Genomic DNA, 22319 nt, shown 5'->3' on the forward strand with positions numbered 1-22319 from the left:
TTAAACCTGCCATTTTATCATGTGTCTGTCAGAGCCTGATTGGTTGTTGGTGTATGTCATATCTTAATATCTATTGTGTACATGCATTTGGAGAAGTGAGTGTTAATAGCACTTTTGTTTCTATTGATTTTTTTCACAAGGTTTAAAGATTATAAACTGTCCCTCTGGTATCTTTCACCCCTCTTTTTTAACAGTTATAAATTAACAGAGCTTGACATTAACCACTATTCATTCTTGATAAATTTATGTTCTCCTTAAATTATCCAATAGTATGTTCTGTTGTTGGGGTGCTGTTATGCTAACAAATACCCCATGTCTCCTTGCGTTCATTATAAGGATTAAAAGTTTATAGACGAAACTAGGAGTGAGGGAGATTTATGCAACCTTCTTAAAAACAAAGGAGATCACAATGGCCTCACACTTTTAACTATGTTTAGATATGCTTACCGGTAAGTGGAGCTTCTTACATAATTTTCAGTAGCTAGTTACAAATCTAGGACCAAACTTCTTCTACTGGTCTATAATTACCTGAAACCTGTCTAATATGGCCAGTCTGATTGCTGTACATAATGGTAGGTATGTGGACTGAAGGGAGAAAACTCTATAATTACCTGTCATCTGTCTAATATGGCCAGTCTGATGTCTGCACACAGTGGTAGATCTGTGGACTGAAGGGAGATAATTTTATAATTACCTGAAACCTGTCTAATATGGTCAATCTGATGGCTGCACACAGTGGTAGGTATGTGGACTGAAGGGAGATAACTCTATAATTACCTGTAACCTGTCTAACATGGCCAGTCTGATGGCTGTACACAGTGGTAGGTATGTGTATTGAAGGGAGATAACTCTATAATCACCTGTAACCTGTCTAATATGGCCACTCTTATGGCTGTACACAGTGGTAGGTCTGTGGATTGAAGGGAGATAACTATTTGGTCCTCTATACTGACATCAACATGGACTTTACTCCCACCACAGACTGATAATGTTAACGCTTTATTACTGATATCAGAAATCTGGTCAGAGTCCTTCAGAAGATATTTCAATATGGCAGGTTCATCTACAACAGATATTATAATGTTATATTGATATCAGAAATCTGGTTACTGTCCTGGAGAAGATATCTCAATATGGCAGCTTCATCTACAACTTATATTATAATATTATATTGATATGAGCAAATCAGCCCTAATAGGGATAAATCAGCATGTGCAATACTGATGACACTGTCCTATCAAATAAAAATAAGGAGTTTTAAATATTTTTCGACAGGGCCAATATGGAAAAAGCTGTATTGGCCCATTGGCTAATACGGGGCATTCACTTCTGGTTTCAATTTTCTTACACCTCAGGTTGTTTAACAGTTCATTTTGAATGTATTGTTGCATAAAATACATTTGAATTTATATACTTGATATTTGCCAGATAAAATAAATTGTAATAGCATAATAAGTAGTTGGACCAGAATTCAGAAATTACATCTGACAATATTGACAAAAAATCCATGTACAACTTTATATATGAAATTCTTCTTTATGTTCAACTTCTTAGATTATTCTGAATAAAATCATTTTAATCATTAGTAAAAGTGTTATGAACTGGCTGTTTCTGTATTGGCCCCGTTATAAATTCTTTATCAGAGAATTACCTCGAATCTATAACAGGGCCAAAACAGAAACCACCAGTTAATAACACTAGAATACAACATTATAATATCAGAGAAATTTGGCTAGAGTACTGGAGAAGATATAACATTTAGTATTTCATGTAAGGAATTTGTGTGTGTGTGTCTGTGTGCAAAAATTGAGGCAGGGGAGGATCCAGCCATTTTTGAAAGGGAGGTTCCCAACCAAGGAGAAAGAGGGGTTCCAACTAAATGTCCCCATTCGAATGCATTGATCGTTAAAAAAAAGGGGGGTATGTTCCAACCTGGTTGAAACCCTCTCCCTGGATCCACCACTGCTCAATGTATATAACTAATATATGAAAGGGCTTATAGAACCACAGTACATGGAGTACTTGTAGTTGGAATTGACCTTGGTTTATGTCAATATTCACACCACAAAAACATACTGTAAGGAAAAAAATTAGTCAGAACCTGTCTTCAATGTTATTACAAATATAAATTTGTTGAGAATGTATATCTCTGCCTTTAGGATAAGTTTGTTTTGTCATTTGGAAGACATTGATGTTATTTTTAGGATTATCTCTAATTAAGGGGGCTCGCGGGTCTAAATATTTTTTTAAAATTTAATATAGGATTTCTCTATATTTTTCTATAAATGAACTTTATCTTATACTTAATAGAAAAATGAAATGAAAAAATGGGGTCACCGTTCATTTACGTTCACAATCAGCCTTCCAAAGAAGCATACATTTGTGTTAATGTCCTTTTTTTCTGTTGAAGTAATAGGGGAAATATCGGTAAAATCAAAATAAAAAAGAATTAAATTAAAAAATGGCATTTTTGCACCAAAGGGAGATTATTTGGAGCTTTTTTATTAATATCTACATTTTAAAAGTCACTTTGGGCCAACACAAATTGGTCTTTTGGAATGATTTTTGTACTTTATGATAAAGTAACAACTATTTAAGATAATAAATAAAATTTGTAATGAAAAATTCATGTATATTTTTTGTCTGAAAATCTTATACCCACAAGCCTCATTAATTCAGAGCTTGTCAAGACTCCAAACATTTCAAACTTCTGGTTATTTATATCTTAAGAATTCATTATCACAAAATATTAAAACTAAAATAATAGTGATAACTTTACACTTCTTAATAGCATCATTTCAAAATCATGTACCACAACTCCCAACCTATTTACTTGTTTGTGAAATGTAACCATGTACTACTTGTCATCAAATTCTACTTAATACAAACAATATCAAGGGTTTGTCAGGTGATGCAGAAACTGCTTCCTCCTGGAGAGTACCTGCATTCCCCTTTTTTTATCTTGGTGGGTTTTTTGTTGTTGTTTAGTCTAGTTTTTGGTTATGAAAATTTGTATTTAAAGTCTTTATTCTTTTGGATGAGGAGTTGCCTGTCTTTTTCCTTGTACTTAAGAAATCTTAAAACATTTTCCTATAAATAACAAGAAGTAACCTTTTCCTAATCTTCTGATATCTCTGAGGTTCAGTATATCTAGTGGTTTATGTATGAGTAATGTTACTGGATTATGAACAATTTCACCACTATTGTCAGCATTCAGGAGACACTTTGCTATTGGGCGACTTAAAGCCAAGTCTCTCACTACCTTTTTATGATCAAATACTGGTTCATTCATAAACTTTTTGTGGTGTTTTTCATCCCCAATAAAATAAATGATATCTAAAATTTTTGAAGTTAAAATCACTGGTAAAATTACAGAGCAATCAGTATTGTTAATTATGTCCCTTGGAATTTCCAACTGAAGCTGAATTTGCACCTCATAAGGGAGATAAACATTCTGATCAGGTAAAACAGTTGAGATTGCAATGCACTCATTTAGTTTTAATCCTTTGTGCAGATTAAACAAGACTGACTTTGTTAAACTTGATTCTATACGCTTCACTGACATAAGAAGGTTCCAATCTGATGAAAAGTAAACATTACTACAATTAGTTAATTCATAGTTCAATTCAAACTCTAAAGAATGTGGTAAATATCGCAGAGTAAATTTGTGTTTAAAAAGTTGATCACTCCCTTCAATACATATTAAAAAGTTAGCAACACTAAGTTGGCTGATAAAAGTGTGATGAGATTTTTCTAACGCAGTCAATTTTTCTTTTTCTATATGACATTTTTCCAGGTTAACTAAAACATCTTTGATCTGCTGTCCTGGGTTATCTCCCCCTGAATGTTGTGTATTTTTCTCAATCTTTGCTGGACTAACAACACAACATTGACCAGATTTTGTTTGGTAGAACAAAAGACAAGGAGTACCTAAAACATAAAATTATACTAATCAGATTATATACATACATGTAGTACATTGAAAACAAAAATTAAATATATATATACATTATATAGGCAGATGTGGTATGAGTTCCAATGAGACAACTCTCCATCTGAGTCACAATTTGTAAAAGTAAAACATTATAGGTCAAAGTACAGTCTTCAACATGTAGCCTTTCAAACATGAACATCCCATCACATGTTCGTGTGTTCAGTATTTATCTTTTGTATATCTGAATGTTTCTTGTCATTTGGTAAGTTTGGTTTTGTAACGAGATCATTCATCATTTGGATAATCTATGTAAAATTATTTCAAAAATTTGTAAGACTATGACTGGTATAGAAGTTTTGCATTACTGCATAAATTTATTTGACTTTAGAGACATTTGTTTGCTGTTCAACATTTCACAACTGACAAGTTAGAAGGACCCTTCAGGCTAATTCCTGTGAAAGATGCAGCAACAAATATGTTTGTCTACTGATGTGTTTCTGTAATAAAATTCGATCCTTGACTAAAAACATATTGACAAAAACGATAAAAACCCGGTATAATGTTATTATTTTTACCTTCCACTAAAGACTGATCTTGCACAGTAACCACATGTTGTACATTACAAATCCCTAAACTTTGTTGATTCACAATATGTGCAGTTACTGTGCCAGTTTTGTTATCACATTCAGCACAAATTTCACTTTCAATCAGATCTCTGCAGTTAGAATGGTACAGTGTGTTTGTAAAGATACTAAAACATTCTACAGGACCCGGTATATTAATAGGTACAAACTGTGCTCCATTGTTACTCCACGAGGAGATCAGAATACATTTTCCATCATTTGTTACCAAAAACAAACCATCCAGATTTTTAATTTCTTTTTCTGTATTTTCTTCATTTCTATTCTCTTCTTCCCATTTTGTGGGAAACCATATTTTGTCAATTCCAAGAACTTGTTTACTTGTGTGGCAAAATAAAGTCAATTTATGGAACACTGTTTCCGTCATTTCATCATCTATTGATTTGATAGGTGCATAAAAAACAGATCCAAATGGAGGACAAACCAGAATAACTGCTGAATTCATTAATGCAAGTTCACTACCTAGCAATGATTTGAACAGGTTCCTAGAAATCCTTAAACAGTCACTGGACTTAACATGTAGATTTTCTGATTCAGCAACCATATAAAATACCTTAGAAGACTGTGGCACATTGCTGTTGGTGTTTGGAAAGTTTAACACAAATTTTCTCCTTAAGGTTAATGTATATTGACCAGAATGTGAATGAATTGAATGTAGATCCAGTTCATTATAGCCTTCATGATGACAAACTGTCAACAAATTGTAACCATAGAGACAAATGGATATGATATAACCTTGACCAAAGTTGTGGACTAAATCAGCTGATGTCAAAACATACACCTGTTCTGTTGCTACAGAAAGTTCAAGGTCATTGGCTGTAAGTAAATCTTGGAAAATGTCATCTTCTTCTGAAAGACTTCTGAAAATAATATCAAATGAAGTTACATGTATAAGCATAGTAAATGTCACCTTCTTCTAAAAGACTACTAATGTACAATGTAACTCAAATAAATGTATGACAGCAACTAGTTATGCTCTACAACTCATCACTACCAAGCTACTGACAGAATATGAAGATATAATATCAGTCAGAGCTTTGACCTACACAAGTCTTTTTTGTTTATGACTTACAGAAGTCAAAAAAGGTATTTATTATAAAAATGTGTCTTCATTTTCAAGACTTATTTAGATAGAAAATGACAGATTTGTTAAGGTCTATTTAGTAATATGTTTATGAAAAGATTTTATTGGATTGGTGGCCAAAGTGCACCACCTATAACATCATAAACCTGTCTGAGAGTTCACAAGGACCTGAGCTATCTATATTAAATTCTCTTTTATTTTTCTCATTTTGTGTGGGTATAGATGGTTGCATTGTAAAGGAAGTAAACAGGTTTTCATGCATATTTCTCTTTAGTTCTATTAAAGTCAAAGCATTGTCTTTCAATGTTGTAATAATTTCATGTTGATGCTAGATTTTTTTCATGTGCATGGGATTTGATGATGACCATTTTTGGTAACTTATCGACTTTTAGGAGTCAATATTTGCAACATTTTAATTCAGGTCACTGTCAAATATTTCTTGTTAACATTTATTGACAAATTGAAGTCAAAATTTGTCTTAAATTAAAGGGAGACAAATCTTGAAAGCTACAAATTTAGACCTCTATGAGTCATAAGCACATTTAGACTTATATATTTCTTAGCTCTGACTGAATAGTGGAGAGAGAAGTGACAGAAAACTTTGAAGTTTATTCAATATGAAAAAAAATAAAAGGATTTGTGAACATGTACATGTCTGACCTATCTGAAAAGTGCTAAATAAATTGAACTCATCACTGTCATTAGCTGCTGATAAAAAGAGGAAGTTCAATAGATGACAATACAGACATATTGACATGGTGTATGTAATATGTAACCCTCCTAAATTCTGGTTATAATAAATGATGAAGGTAAATCCAGAACAGCACTTTGGACGCATGAAATTTATAACGGTTGTGACCATTTATTTTCATCATTAAAGGGTAAGGAAACATCTGATTATCTTGATTGAAATAGAAAGTAAGTACATTAGTCTACTAACAAAAATAATGTAGATTTTAACATTTTGGCTCTGTTATATTTTCTCCATCCATATGAACTTTAAATATTAAACAATGTTGTGTCTTTTTGTCTGTGTTTGATAGGTTGATTGACCATGTTGACAGAAAAATCATCAGGAAACTAGATACTCTAGATCTATTCAAGTTTGTATGAAATTGATCAACTAATTTCAGAGGAATAGATTTCTGAAATCTAAATAAAGCGGCAGTTTGAAAACTCAGCTCTACTTATAATGACTTATAGGACAAACTAACTGCAGGTTTCATTGGCAGTGGTCACAAATTAATTATTCAAGTCTTAATATAAAAAAGGCTATTCTTTTTCTGTGAGAATATAAACAAATTAAAACAAAACAACCTAATAGAATCAAACATTATTACTGTCAGTATATTATTATCAGTGACCTTTTGCCTGATTCTATAATATAAACTATTAAATAATTTATTCTATTAAAACATGAGTAAAGAAAAATAATGCAATGTTCGTAAAAATCTATGCCAAAACAAATTTCTTGAAGGTATATATATATATATATATATATATATATCACCCTGTTTGTAAGGTTGAAAATCTGATATAGAAATGGATTCAGTAAAGGGAAATAACTTACTTTTGCTGCTGACTAAAAATTTGTTGTCTGCTGACCCTGAACAAATGACCGTCTGAGGTCAAACAATACAATATCCAGTCATCTAAGACAACACTTGTTACACTGAAATCTTTAATGTAACCACTAGCCCTTATGATGGCCTGAAAGTACAAAAACAATTCATAAGGATCACAATAATCTACTGGCTTTAACCCTCTTGCTGCCAAAGGGACATTTATGGCTTCTACACACAAATCTTGTTGATTGTGTAGAACGTCAAAGGTCCATTGTAACGTCACAATACTCAAGGGCACTGACAACGTCAAAATACGGCGTCAAAAGGGCGATTCTGGCGGGAATGAAGCAAACTGAATAAAATGCTTTAAAAGTATACTTTAAACGGATGTCAAGAAATGATACAGGATCATAAGCTTGTTAGTACTATAATACAAACTTATTTAACGTGTTTACTAATTATCTAGTTCGTCATTTTCATGTAAAATGTTGCATTCTTTTGAGAAATTTGTTTTACGGTGGGTTTTTTTTTCGTACATCTATCAATAAGAATATCTCATATAAATCAAAAATCTTATCCCTGATAAATAATCATAAAAAAGGTAACTGTTATTATTTATAATACTTGATTACGTTAAATATTAATATTCATTCACAATACACCGTACACGCTTTATTTAAAAGAACTGGATACTTTATTTAGGGCTCAAATACCACGATTGAAATCTCAGCTAGGATTTTTTTTTTGTAAAACTTAAAGTACACACATGTTAACCGATGTACTTATATTGCAATACGATATTTCAATACATTTTAAACCTGTTTCATCATGGAAGCACTGCATGCCTTAAAAATGTTTATTTTTATTCGAAATGGGGATGTTTTAGTAGTAGACACAATGATTTCTATTCCTATCATATATACATCATAGATATCCTTTCCCAGTGGCAACCTCTTTTTTTCTGGCATTCACCACAGATCTTTTACTTAGTAGGACTCATTGAGCAATAGATTTATTGTATATTGAATTTCAGACGTCCTTAATATTGCATGAAATATTTGCCACTGAACGTTGAGAAGAGAATAATTTATCAATTAACAGATTTAAAGATATTTCGTGTATGTCAATTACAGTGTGTACTTTATCATAGTAAATGAAACTGATTTATTATTGATTCAGGTTCACTTGTAGACAATAGAAATTCATTTCAGAGAATTTCTTTCCTCGTTTTTACTATGTTTTTTTTTTAAATTTGTATTCTCTAAAATTTTGAGCAATAAGTGATCAACAAAATTATAACAAAGTTAACATGATTAAAAAATAAGCAAAATGAATATGGATAATAATTTTTATATAAAAAATATTTCCTCGTCTACCGAAACAAAGATTGAAATCATGATAATTTTAAGCTGACACTATTGATACTTTACAACAAGAAGTAGTTCATAGAATCATAGAACAGCTGCTCGGAGATTTTATTTATTTTTATGAATTTGTACACGCTTTGTTTTTATTTTCATTTTCATTGAGTGCCGTTGTTTTGCCGTTTATATAATGATTTGAGAGATTTTTTACAGTAATTATACCAATTACCTAATAAAAAAAACGAGACTAAATATTTCACTATTTTATAGGTGGTTAAGAATCATTTATGCATTTCACTTGACAAAGATAAAACAAAGTCGCCCTTAAGGGGGTTCGCGGGTCTAAATCATTTATTTAGGATTTCTCTATATTTTTCTATAAATTAACTTTATCTTATAGTTAATAGAAAAATAAAATAAAAAAGTGGGGTCACCGTTCATTTGCGCTCACAATCTGCCTTCGAAAGAAGCATACATTTTTGTAAAGGTGTTTTTTTTCTGTTGAAGTAATAGGAGAAATAAAGGTAATATCGAAATAAAAAAAAGAAATTTATTACAGAAATCGCTAAAATTTTACGATAATTTAGTTTAAGTACAGCTCATATGGAAATTATAATAAAAAAGATAGGTCACCGATGAGTTGAAAAAGATATTTCAATTTTAGAGCCAAAAAATGGCATTTTTCCACCAAAGGGAGATAATTTGGAACTTTTTCAATGATGTATACATTTTGAAAGTCATCTGGGGCCAACACGAATTGATTGTTTTGAATGATTTTTGTACCATATGATAAAGTAACAACTACAAAAGGAAATAAATAAAATTTGTAATGGAGAACAAATGTTTAATTTTTTTCTGAAATTTTTATACCCTCGAGCCTCCTTAAAGCTAGTATAGCAATTGGTATATTATTTTCACTTTATTTTAAGACAAGAAAGATTAAAAAAAATATATTCCAAGGTTAAAAGTTGTATTTGTAAATTATCTTGTATTAAAAACATCGTTTATGACAATCTTAGAGCATATTTGACTTCCGTAAAAATACTTATACATCGTTTTCATAATTACGGCTACATTGACGCAGGAAAAATTATGGATGGCGGGAAAGCGCAGTTTTACAGATAGGCACAAGTTTTGCAACGTCACAGACAAGAAACGTCAAGATGCTTTTGGCGCGACAAAGCAAGAAAAAAACTCGGCAGCAAGAGGGTTAATTAAATAAAACCACAAGCCAGAAAGTGAAAAAAAGGTTCATTGGGATAAAATCATCTACTGGCTTCATTTAAACATCACTACATTTAGAAGTCATTATGATGGCGTGTAAGTACAAAACAGTTCATAAGGATAAAATCATCTTCCATCTTCAGTTAAAAATACATTTAACCACAAGCCCTTATGATGGCCTGAAGCACATTTCATTAGGATCAAATCATCAACCGGCTTCATTCTTAAGTAAAATACATGTTAGTCCATTTAAAACATCTAGACGGAATAAAAACATTAAATATGATGACTCGTGTAGGGAAAATGTAAAAAAAAATATGGGTTCATGCACTCTTTTTTTCGGTATACTCATTTTAAATATACCCATATATGGCATAGTTGTGAAAAGCTAGAGAAACAGGTTTCTTATAAAAAAGGATGCACAATACATTTACAGTGTACAAATATTTTTATTGGTGGCAAAACAAGTAGAATACATATCAGTGTTACATTTTTCAATATTTTTTTCTTTAAAACCAATCAACAAATTGTGTTATTTTAGCAGTTTAGTTAAAATTTGGAAAAGTACGGGAAAACTCATGATTTCTTGTTATTTTCTTAAAATAAACATCTTTGTAATAAATACATCCCCGCAATATTTTCAAAATATCTTCCTCATACATTTGTCCTTTATTTCCAATAAAAAAAAATATACCATCATGCGCTTTATTTTTAGCTAGTCGCTGAAAACAAACAAAAGTACGGGAAAATGCCTGATTTTGCTCTATTTTCTTAGATTGAACATTTATTTTATAAATACAATTTCACAAACTTTTCAGAATATCTTCCTGATACATTTGTCCTTAATTTCCAAGAAAAAAAATGTATCATCATGCGCTTTATTTTTAGCTACAAAGCTGAAAACAACCAAAAGTACGGGAAAATGCCTGATTTTTCTCTATTTTCTTAGAATAAACATTTATTTAATAAATACAACTTCACAAACTTTTCAGAAAATCTTATTCATACATTTCCAAGAAAAAAAAATATACCACCATGCGCTTTATTTACAAATGGATGCCAAAAACAAAACAAAAAGTACAGAAATGTTTGATTTTTCTCTATTTTCTTAAAATATACCTTGTGATTTTATTTCAATTTTAAAAAAATGTCACAAAATCTTTCAAATGCATTTTCCCTAAAATTTGAAAAAGAAAAATAGATCATCATGTGCTATTTTTTTTTAAGCTAGAACTAAAATAACACAAAAAGTGAAGAAAAATCTATAATTATTCATGTATTCTCAACTGCATGTATCCATTTCAAAGTTTGTTACATCAACTTGTTATAATTTTTATCAGCAAAGGCAACCAAATTTTCTAACTATCTGGAAGAACATGCATAAAACAGTGTCACAAGAGTGCATACAATGAATTCCATACACCTAATAAGAAAAAAAATATTGCTTATAGTATCTGAAGATTGGAAATTCCTGAAAATTTCACATGATCAATGAATTGTGAAATAGAAGTCATGGTCAGCTGACAGGCGTCCGACACACAATAATCCTTCAAATGAATGTAGACCAAATATCATTAACCTATTATGAAGAATATTGAAAAACAGGCCTAATCACGTAATTTTAACGTTTGGACCATGCAAATGAGGTCATGGTTGAGTGACATGTGTACACAAGACTGACAAGTACACATCTGGATGAATCCATTGACTAAGTATCATTGGCCTACCATATATGGTTACTGAGGAAACAGACTTTATCACAAAAACTTAACTTTGTCACTCCTTAAAATTTAAGACATGGTCAGTTACAGATGTCAGACTGACATGTTCACCTCCAATTGATTGCATAGATCAAATAGCATTGACCTACCATGTAAAGTTAATAATAAACAGAACTTATAACAATAACTTAATCTTGTCTCCATCCAAGTCATAATTTATATAAGTAAACTATTAGGGGTAAAAGTACAGTCTTCAACTAGGAGCCTTAGCTGACACCAAACAGCATGGTCTGATTAAGTCAATATACTTGTATGAAAAGCATAAACACTTTCAAGGTAAATTAATAATAAATTGACCCAATATAATTGCACAAGATTCAATAACAATGCACGGATCACAACACCATAATGAGGGTTAACTGGGTATGAAGAAAATGACAGATATTCCAAGTAAATATTCAAGCCATAACAAATAAAAATTTTAAACTAACAGTTTTGCTAAAATTGCAAAAACTGGTCGTTCTGTATTGGTATAGTTTTCAGATCATTCATTTGCATAACTACTTTAAGGCGATAAAAAGTTTCGGCTTCAAAAGTACACATAATCATTTACTTTATATAGAAAATTTGTCCATATAATGTTCCACAAATAATACTTGATTTCAAAGTAAAATCATTTTCTAAAATTTCATTCTGATTGATATATGGTATTTTCATAAATTGATTTGAATGAGAAGAGTGGTATAGCAAATATTGAATTCCCTTACAAAATGTTAACAAAAAAGCTTCTCTACATTTTTTCAAAAAAATCTGATACACTTGAAATAATTTTAGATGATTTTGTAACTCTAACAGATGATCCACACTTTTCTGTAAAACTATATTTAATTCCAGATATACCATTTCTTGTAAAAGCTAACTTTAAATGTCAGATAAAAATTAAGCCCACTCTTAGCTATGACAGTGGCTGTTCTTAAGGTTATGACTTTAGTATTAATAAGTAATTTCAATGATGGAAGATTTTGATGTAGTTTTTTCAAACAAGAATATTGATACAAAATACAATTTTTTGAATAAAAAGCAGTTTTCATTTGACATGTATTATGAATTTTTTCTTTGACAAGCTTTTGCAATGCAGTTACATCCTCCTCAGCATTGTGAGCACCATAAGTAAAATCAAGAAGTGTTAAACATAATTTAGATTGAGAGTATGAATGCAGACCTGGATATACATTTTTAAACAATTTCAAAGTATCAACAAAACCTAAAATATTGCTTTCAAATCTAGAAAGTAAATTACAATTATCTAAAGCATTATACAACACAGGACAGTCATAATTGAAAATATTGTGTCCAAATAGAACATTTTTTTCAGATTTTTCTAAAAATTGGATAAACTTAATAAGACCTGCTTTTATGTTTAATGCTGGCACAATTTCATTATGAAACAAGAATGTGTCCCAAGTACACGGATGCCCCACTCGCACTATCATTTTCTATGTTCAGTGGACCGTAAAATTGGGGTCAAAACTTTAATTTGGAATTAAAATTAGAAAGATCATATCATAGGGAACATGTGTACTAAGTTTCAAGTTGATTAGACTTCAACTTCTTCAAAAACTACCTTGACCAAAAACTTTAACCTGAAGCGAACGGACGCACAGATGGACGGACGAACGGAGGCACAGACCAGAAAACATAATGCCCCTCTACTATCGTAGGTGGGGCATAAAAATAAAGAATTGTTTTGAAAAGTTAATCCTGTTATTTCTGCTGCTTTTGAGGTAATTTCACAAGATGGCAACACATATGTAGAAAACATTTCTTCTCCTCTAATCGCTGATAGCTGAGTAATGTGTGATGTTCGACCTGTAAAAAAATCAAAGAATAAATTTAGATGATTGATTTCTTGTCATTAAATAAGTGAAAAACAAATAAGTGGGTCAGTGAGTTTAATGCTTATATCTGATAATCCTGTTCCCAACCTTTAATAGAAAATGACCTGCCACTGTATATATAAAACTCTGGTGTTAACAGGAAGTACATGTCAAACGAACATAAAATCGTTTAATATGTTTCGTAATTAGTGAGCTGAATATTAACAATTTCAAAATAATAACAAAAGAATCTAGAATGAATTTTTATTACTTTCAAATTAAATAAAGAGCAAATGTTTGTTACCGTCAACTGTCTTGTATAATAAAAAATACATCTGTATTTTATCAAGAGTGAAATATAATTTCTTTGTTTTTTAATCCTAACTTCTAATTTTTGTAGTTTTCCAGATAGTATATCAAAACGCTAATGATGCAAAAAGGCAAAATCGCAACAAATGATCGATACAATGTGATGGCTTAAAACTTACTGAGACCTGTAGCTTCAATATCAAAATATATTTGAGTATATTCTGTTGCATCTTTCAAGCACATGGCATTATTTTCAGGTTTTGATGATGGAGGTGGTATTTCCTTTATATCTTCTTCCTTCAAATCACAAAGGGCTGCATTTGATTTATAAGTTGTACCTTCTCTTATCTCACACGCAGATGTTTTCTGATTCCTGAAATTCAAAGAAAAACAAATGGTTAATTTCAAAATATGAATTTACTTTGCTTGATGCTCTTCCTGTATATATGTACTGAATGCTTGTGTCATATGGGCTACTTGAGCTTGTTGTTAGATGTTGGATTACATTGTATTGAAGTCAGTGTTCTCCTTTTTTCACTCAGATAAGATGGGTGTTTTGAAAACAAGAGGCTCTCAAGAGCCTGAATCGCTCACCTATTTTTCAGAGAAGATTTTTAAATGTAAGCAAACTTGATGGACTAATTGCGAAAATCGTCTTTAAAGGGCAATAACTCCTTAAGGGGTCAATTAACAATTTGGTCATATATACATGTATAGTAAATTTGTGTAGATCTTACTTGGCTGAACATTATTGCTGTTTACAAATTATACCTATTTATAATAATCAAAATAATAACAAACCAGATGCTCCGAAGGGCGCAGCTTTATACGACCGCAGAGGTTGAACCCTGAACGGTTGGGGCAAGTATGGACACAACATTCAAGCTGGATACAGCTCTAAATTTGGATTGTGATTAAATAGTTGACACAGCATAGGTTTCTGACAGAGAATGAATGTGGTCTAATGAACTTAAAATTTTTTTTTGCCTTTGAGCAATTCACTATGCTGTTGAATATTAATCCTCTTAAAAAAATGTTTGAAGAAATTTTCTTTTTATTTATGAAATCTGAAATGAGAAAAATTTACCCCCCCCCCTCCCCCATTTTTTTTTCACATCCCCCTTTCCCTTTTTCCAAAACTGATCTCAATTCAAATTTCTAATGGAGTTTGCAACAATAACTACTCATTTAAATACATCATAAAATATTAAAATGTAACAAAAGGTGCTTGTTATCACTGAATGGTAAAGATTGTTTTAATTTATCAGTTGGTAGTAAAAGTGAATATACATTGTATATTGTATAAAACAATGATTTAAGTTGACTCAACTACTATTCTGGACAAAGAAAGATAACTCCAATCAATTGAAAATTTCTTGCTATTACACAATATTGTGCAATTAGATATTTCTGGCTATTGCGCAATACTGTGCAATTGAAAATATTTGCTATTGCACAATACTGTGCAATTGAAGATTTCTTGCTATTGTGCAATACTGAGCAATTGAAAATTTCTTGCTATTGCACAATACTGTGCAATTGAAGATTTCTTGCTATTGCTGAATACTGTGCAATTGAAAATTTCTTGCTATTGCACAATACTTAATATAATAATTTTGGATCCTGATTTGAACCAACTTGAAAACTGGGCCCATAAACAAAAATCTAAGTACATGTTTAGATTCAGCATATCAAAAAAGCCCAAGAATTCAATTTTTGTTAAATCAAATTTAGTTTAATTTTGGACCCTTTGGACTTTAATGTAGACCAATTTGAAAACGGAACCAAAAATTAAGAATCTACATACACAGTTAGATTTGGTATATCAAAGAACCCCAATTATTCAATTTTTGATGAAATCAAACAAAGTTTAATTTTGGACCCTGATTTGGACCAACTTGAAAACCGGGCCAATAATAAAAAATCTAAGTACATTTTTAGATTCAACATATTAAAGAACCCCAAGGATTCAATTTTTGTTAAAATCAAACTAAGTTTAATTTTGGACCCTTTGGACCCTAATGTAGACCAATTTGAAAACGGGACCAAAAATTAAGAATCTACATACACAGTTAGATTTGGCATAACAAAGAACCCCAATTATTCAATTTTTGATGAAATCAAACAAAGTTCAATTTTGGACCCTTTGGGGGCCCCTTATTCCTAAACTGTTGGGACCAACACTCCAAAAATCAAACCCAACCTTCCTTTTATGGTCATAAACCTTGTGTTTAAATTTCATAGATTTCTATTTACTTATACTTAAGTTATGGTGCGAAAACCAAGAATAATGCTTATTTGGGCCCCTTTTTGGCCCCTAATTCCTAAACTGTTGGGACCTCAACTCCCAAAATCAATCCCAACCTTCCTTTTGTGGTCATAAACCTTGTGTTTAAATTTCACTGATTTCTATTTACTTATACCAAAGTTATTGTGCGAAAACCAGGAATAATGCTTATTTGGGCCCTTTTTTGGCCCCTAATTCCTAAACTGTTGGAACCAAAACTCCCAAAATCAATCCCAACCTTCCTTTTGTGGTCATAAACCTTGTGTCAAAATTTCATAGATTTCTATTCACTTAAACTAAAGTTATAGTGCGAAAACCAAGAAAATGCTTATTTGGGCCCTTTTTGGCCCCTAATTCCTAAAATGTTGGGACCAAAACTCCCAAAATCAATCCCAACCTTCCTTTTGTGGTCATAAACCTTGTGTCAAAATTTTATCGATTTCTATTCACTTTTACTAAAGTTAGAGTGCGAAAACTAAAAGTATTCGGACGACGACGACGACGCCAACATGATAGCAATATATGACGAAAAATTAAAATTTTTGCTATCGTATAAAAACTGCAAAATTTGGTTAAAACTACCAATTGAGCAGCAGTAACCGAACAATGATTTGTTCGATTCGTCTGAAATTTCATGGCTGATAGATCTTGACCAATTGAACAATTATCTCACATTTGCTCTGAAAGCTTTAGTTTTTGAGATATAAGCCAAAAACTGCATTTGGCCCCTATGTTCTATTTTTAGCTGACTATGCTGTATGGGCTTTGCTCATTGTTGAAGGCTGTAGGCTGACCTATGGTTGTTAATGTCTGTGTCATTTTGGTCTCTTGTGGATAGTGGTCTCATTGGCAATCATACCACACCTTCTTTTTTATATTAGTAGTAAATAAGTTGTAAGACGGGTCACAATTTTATTAATTCCTTTTAAAATTTGTTAAAACTGAAATGCAAGTCCATATCAACATGAATTTTGATGTTTATGGACAATTGGTAGAGCGCAACATTTTAAACCCTTTTGCTTAGTCAGATTTTTTCATTCATAATGTTTTTCAAAATAAAAGACAAAACTTGCACTTTTATCCTATGTTCTATTTTTAGCCATGGGGGTCATGTTTGTTAGTAGGTGGGGTCAACTGACACACTTATTTAAAACAAAATATCCCATAATGATTGTTGCTAAGTTTGGTCGAGTAGTTTCAAAGAAGAAGATTTTGTAAAAGTTAATGAACACATAGTAATTAGAAAAACTCACTTGGCTCACGGGGCCAGGTGAGCTAAAAACCACAATAGTGTGCTGAAGAAAATTAAGGCTTAATTACCGGTTTGATTTTAAAGTAATTCTGCGTAGTTTTGCTGCTTGGGTAGTGGCAACAGCTCTCCTCTTTCTAGCCTGAAGATCTCTGAGGGTAGCTAACTTTTGGGTATATATCCCAGGAGATAGACCTGTTGATACATTTACCTGCAATGAAAATGATATTAAAGAAATAAGAATAAAAGTTATTTTGATTCTCAAAAACAATGCAGGTTTTACATTTGATTCCAGAAGATGACAAAATTACTAGAAACATAGTTGATTTACTATACATGCACACTTATATACTGTATGTCTCTAAAAATGAAATGAGACTTTTGATTATAAAAGAGACAGATAGCAATAGATCGTTTCTTTATGTTAATTATTTGGCATTATCATTTATGGATATACATGTGCTGTCATTCAATAGGACTGTTCAAGATTAAACACATGGGTGTGTGAGTGGTAGGGAGGTTGGGGATATAAGGGGCACTTTATTAAGACCATGACATTTTTTTTTTAATTTCACATACAATTCTTACATAATTGTTATTAAGAAAACACAGCCTACCAAAACAAATTGTTTTGAGTGCAGCCTTTATCCTCCTTTATAAGTTAAAATTTAGAACAGCCCTATTTTTGATTATTAGTAATGAATCAAAAACTAAAATAGGTGAGACGGTATCCATCATTTCATGCAAAATTAAACTCTCCCTCAAAAAGGGATTATATGTGTATAAAGTACACCATAAAATTTGGTCTCTAAAATTTGTAACAGTGTAATAATATAACAAATTTCTGAAAACATAAAACTTGTGAATCATAAAACTGAACATGCAGTCTGATAACCCATTTGTACATGTAAATATTTTTTTACTCTCAGAAGATAACAAAATTCATAAAATACTAGCATCACTACATGTAGTTATCTATCCCTTGAAAACTTGTTCTGAGAATTTCTGACAAGTAAATAACATAAAGTTTTAAACCCATGAATAAAAAAATAATTATTTGTACAAGTGGGATATCACTGACAGGCAACACACTTCCTTACATCTACCGTGTATTGGTGACCCTTGTTTTTCTGTGCTACGGCAGCAGCTATACGGTAGCCTAAACTTCCAGAACCACCATAAAACCTATTCTTTGGTGCTTTAGCGGCAACACTTTTGTTAAAGCTCTCATTGCTCTGGGTGCTTCCTAGATTAGCAAGATTTTCGCGATTTTTTCTGTATTTCTCTAATAAAATTGTAAGTGAAGTTTGAAAAGATTTGTCATGTAAAGGTTTACCATATGGCAATGACCTATATTTCAGACCAGGCTCCTCAATAAACCTACACCAACTGACATTGCAATCACTGTGGTCTCCGAAAGGATGCTTTGACAGTGCATCTAAATTTTGTTTAATTTCTTCTGGTTTGCCTTTGCCTTTAGCTATGAGGTAGTTGAAGCATTTAATCAGGTAGTTAATAACTTTTTGAGAGAGACAGGAATGTTTTTTTCTTAAATCATATAAACTGGAACTGAAAGGTTTTTAATGTGGTTGCTGTCTGAGAGTTTCTTTATTCTTGGATCAACTTTAGCCCTAAGTCTTGCTATAGTAGTGGTATCTTCGTCTCCAATAATGGCTGTGATTTTTGCCCCCTTTTCTATACTGTCGGTGACCATTTCTTCCACCATGTCCGGTTCCATGGCCTTTGCACTCCCAGTAAAGTTCTTTCTGCATGTATGTTTTCTTACTATCTTACCTTCATGTTCAGCTTTCTGGCATATTCTACAGGACTTTGATCTCCACTTGTAACCCAAAATCTTCCCGGTTTTGGAACCTATCATTGAGCAATGCCCTGTTAAATAAAAATGAATGTCTCTATAAACACAGATGCTTCAGCTGGTGAAACAGAAAAGGGACATAACTTAAGAAGGTAAAAGTGATACCACTGAACTGCAAGCTTGTCTTAGATGCCTGATTTTTTGTATTAGTTGATGTTGGCCTAGAATCAGCTGTCAGTAACTGTGCGTTCTTTCAGATCAGTACTTAATGTCTTTTTGTTGTTGGGATATACAAACTTGTACCTGGCCACCTCCACTCTATGGTTTTGTTTGATTTATTTCTATGTATACATCTGATGAGTTAAGCCTTTTTCAACTGATTTTTTTAGTTTGTTATCATGTTGTACTGTTACATCACTGACAACAGGTGGAGGGTCGGTAATCCCTTACATGTTTAACAATGCCATATTCTGTATGTACTATGTGTCTGACCAAATGCAGGTGTCTGTAATTTTGTGGTTGTAGTTTTTTGATGTGTTACATATATATTTTTTTTCTCATTTGAATTGTTTCACATTTTATAGCTGACTATGCTGTATTGGCTTTGTTCATTGTTGAAGGCCATACAGGGACCTATATTTTTTAATTTCTGTCTCCTTTGGTCTATTGTGGATCTCGTTTGCAATCATACGAATCTTGTTTATTATATTGATCTGTGGTTAGTTGAAATAAACATTGTATTAAAATGCGAAAAACTCATATGTTAACTAAATATTGGACAGGCCAATATAAAGGCAGACGGTCATGGGTAACACCTAATGCCACACATGTTTGTCTTATGCTCATATAATTTTGCTTTAAGCAATAATATTGGCAGGCAGAAATAATTGGAAACATTACTTTTTTTATCAATATACTGATCATATCATACATTTCATTCACCTACAACTAGCATAGTTGGAAAGAAATAGTTGTAACACTATCAAAGTTACAGTAGATTACTACTACATGTAATTATACAATTATACACTGTCCCGCCAGGTCAAATAAATACAAGAGTAATACTTTTACATTTCTACATTTATATTGTATCCAGGAAAAACTTAAATATAGATCTTTAATTTTTTCAGTCAATATTTAATTACCAGTCAGACTGTTGTATGCTCTACCACTTCCTCTTGTTTACCAGACAGCATCAACTGAGACAGTTAAGTCATCTGTTCCATCACATCTGAAGTAGAAAATACATGTTTAACACATATATATATACAAAAGTAAAGAAATCATGAAAGTTGGTACAATTAATAAAGAGAAGGGATACATGATATTTAAGAAAAATCATCTGAAAATAATTTCATATATATATTTATTTTAAACATTCATAACCAAGCCAAGGGCAGTTAAGCAATAAATTCAAATAGTCAGCATGTAAATATTCTTAATAAACTGTAAACCGATATATTGTTGCAAGCAATTTATTTTCACAACATTTATAGTGGATAGAAAAATAACGCAATTAAAAATTGATCAAGCATTACAAATATGTATAAGATTTATGTTCATAAAAAATCATTCTTTTATTAAAACATTAAATTTGTCATTTCTTACTCATTATTTAATAGACTCCCCTGCAACATGCTCAATCACCCCTCCAATTTCTCTTTGTCTTTCATCCAACATGGAATGGCTGACTGTTGGAATATTGAGCTCTGCTAAAATTCCATTCACTTGCTGCTCCCCAAGTCCTACATGAATCATAGCTAGAAGAATAACATAAAATAAATGGTTATTACTTAATTTGGAGGTAATTTCATATTTGATTGGTCCAGATTTTAATCTTAATGCTCAATACACAAAATTATCTACTCAAAACTTGATTATGTTGCTACAGAATACAATAAAAAAGTTCAGGTATTGTGCTTTTAATAGGATACATACTTCCACCACATAGTGGGATAATGATTTGTTTAAATCTAAAATGATAATTAATTATGAGGTTGCATCCTACATTTTATTCTAATAATCACTGTGATCACTCTAAAATATTACTAAGTGCATGATGTGTGCTGAGTTGTTCTGTTGACACTACATGTACATTTTTGTACATGTATTTGTATTGCATATGCATATATCAGTAATTCAATGTTTACTTATTTTGATTTATATCATGGAATATACAATGTAAAAAAAATATTTTTTGTACCTACAAATGTAGCATGCCTAGTGTTAGAGATATTTTGTTTAATGATATAAGTTCACTTCTGTACTACAATGTAGTAGTAGTACTCTGAATAACAAATTTATTATCTGCATCAATATCATTGATGGTAAATACATGTATACCCCAAAACCCCATTTTATTTAATGACACTGAAGCATACATGTACATGTATTACCTGACTTGTAAATATGATATTACCATGATTACCAAGCTATCAAGGTAGTTTTTTTTTGTACACAACTAGGGATAAAAGGTGTTATATATATGAGGATGGTAAAGGGGTGCTTGCATGGTAATAAAATATAAAATAATTTCTGTTATTCATGAATGTTGCTTGAAAAATAAAGACTTTGACCTTTATAGGCCTTAACTATTTATCAAAAAACAAAATTCTATCACTTTTTTACTTGACGATCCCTGGTTAGTGTTAGAAATTTATTTGAAAATATATACCAAGCACGCAAATTACGCATTTGAAAATCATGATATACATTAAATTAAATTAGCAGAACACATTGAATGAGGCACGTCTTGCAGGACTGAATGTGAAATAAAAAACAGTGATCACGTTGCAAGAAAATAACCCTTTAGCATTTTTAACACCCCCTTAAATATACCCCTTTTTCTTGTACATGTTTACTACAACTAAATGTTTACCTGCTGCTAATTTGGAGTTGACATCCCATACTTTTCCATGTCTTTTTCCTGTGGGGACTACAATGTAAGTTGGTGAAGAGACATGCTGTGTTGGCACACACTATCTTTAAAATCGCAGCTAGACCGTGAGAGGTTATATGGTACTGCAGTTTTGCAAAGAAAGGGGAAGACCACATTTCTTGCAAGCTGCTAGACCATCAGCCAAAACTCCCAATTCTACAACCCTACAACCTACTCTCCATTCTGAAAAATCTGCGGTTACGTTACTGCCGTCAATTTCAATTATCTCCTCGTGAACACAGTTAGATATATCTGGAGATGACAGCTTAGTCCCAGCAGCGTATGGATGGTCCTGAACAAATGTTGTGTC

At 31.7% G+C, this 22319-nt stretch overlaps 2 protein-coding genes and 1 pseudogene across 2 annotated transcripts in view; all 3 read right to left on the reverse strand.

The window, feature by feature from the left end:
- LOC139493162 (protein TFG-like) overlaps nucleotides 1-22319 on the reverse strand; it is a 195476-nt gene that overhangs the window by 31815 nt on the left and 141342 nt on the right. The window lies entirely within an intron of this gene.
- Nucleotides 1-22319, reverse strand: part of LOC139493154 (uncharacterized) — a 31545-nt gene that overhangs the window by 2594 nt on the left and 6632 nt on the right. Inside the window, exons 2-5 of the mRNA XM_071281325.1 lie at nucleotides 7230-7369; nucleotides 4510-5435; nucleotides 3112-3930; nucleotides 861-1063 (exon numbers count right to left, since the gene is read on the reverse strand). Coding sequence (XP_071137426.1) covers nucleotides 861-1063; nucleotides 3112-3930; nucleotides 4510-5435; nucleotides 7230-7369 — 2088 coding nt within the window. The remainder of the gene's footprint in view (nucleotides 1-860; nucleotides 1064-3111; nucleotides 3931-4509; nucleotides 5436-7229; nucleotides 7370-22319) is intronic.
- LOC139492097 (uncharacterized) lies at nucleotides 10906-20302 on the reverse strand (annotated as a pseudogene).

The sequence above is a fragment of the Mytilus edulis genome, chromosome 10, assembly GCF_963676685.1.
Source record: "Mytilus edulis chromosome 10, xbMytEdul2.2, whole genome shotgun sequence".
Taxonomy (NCBI): Eukaryota; Metazoa; Mollusca; class Bivalvia; order Mytilida; family Mytilidae; genus Mytilus; species Mytilus edulis.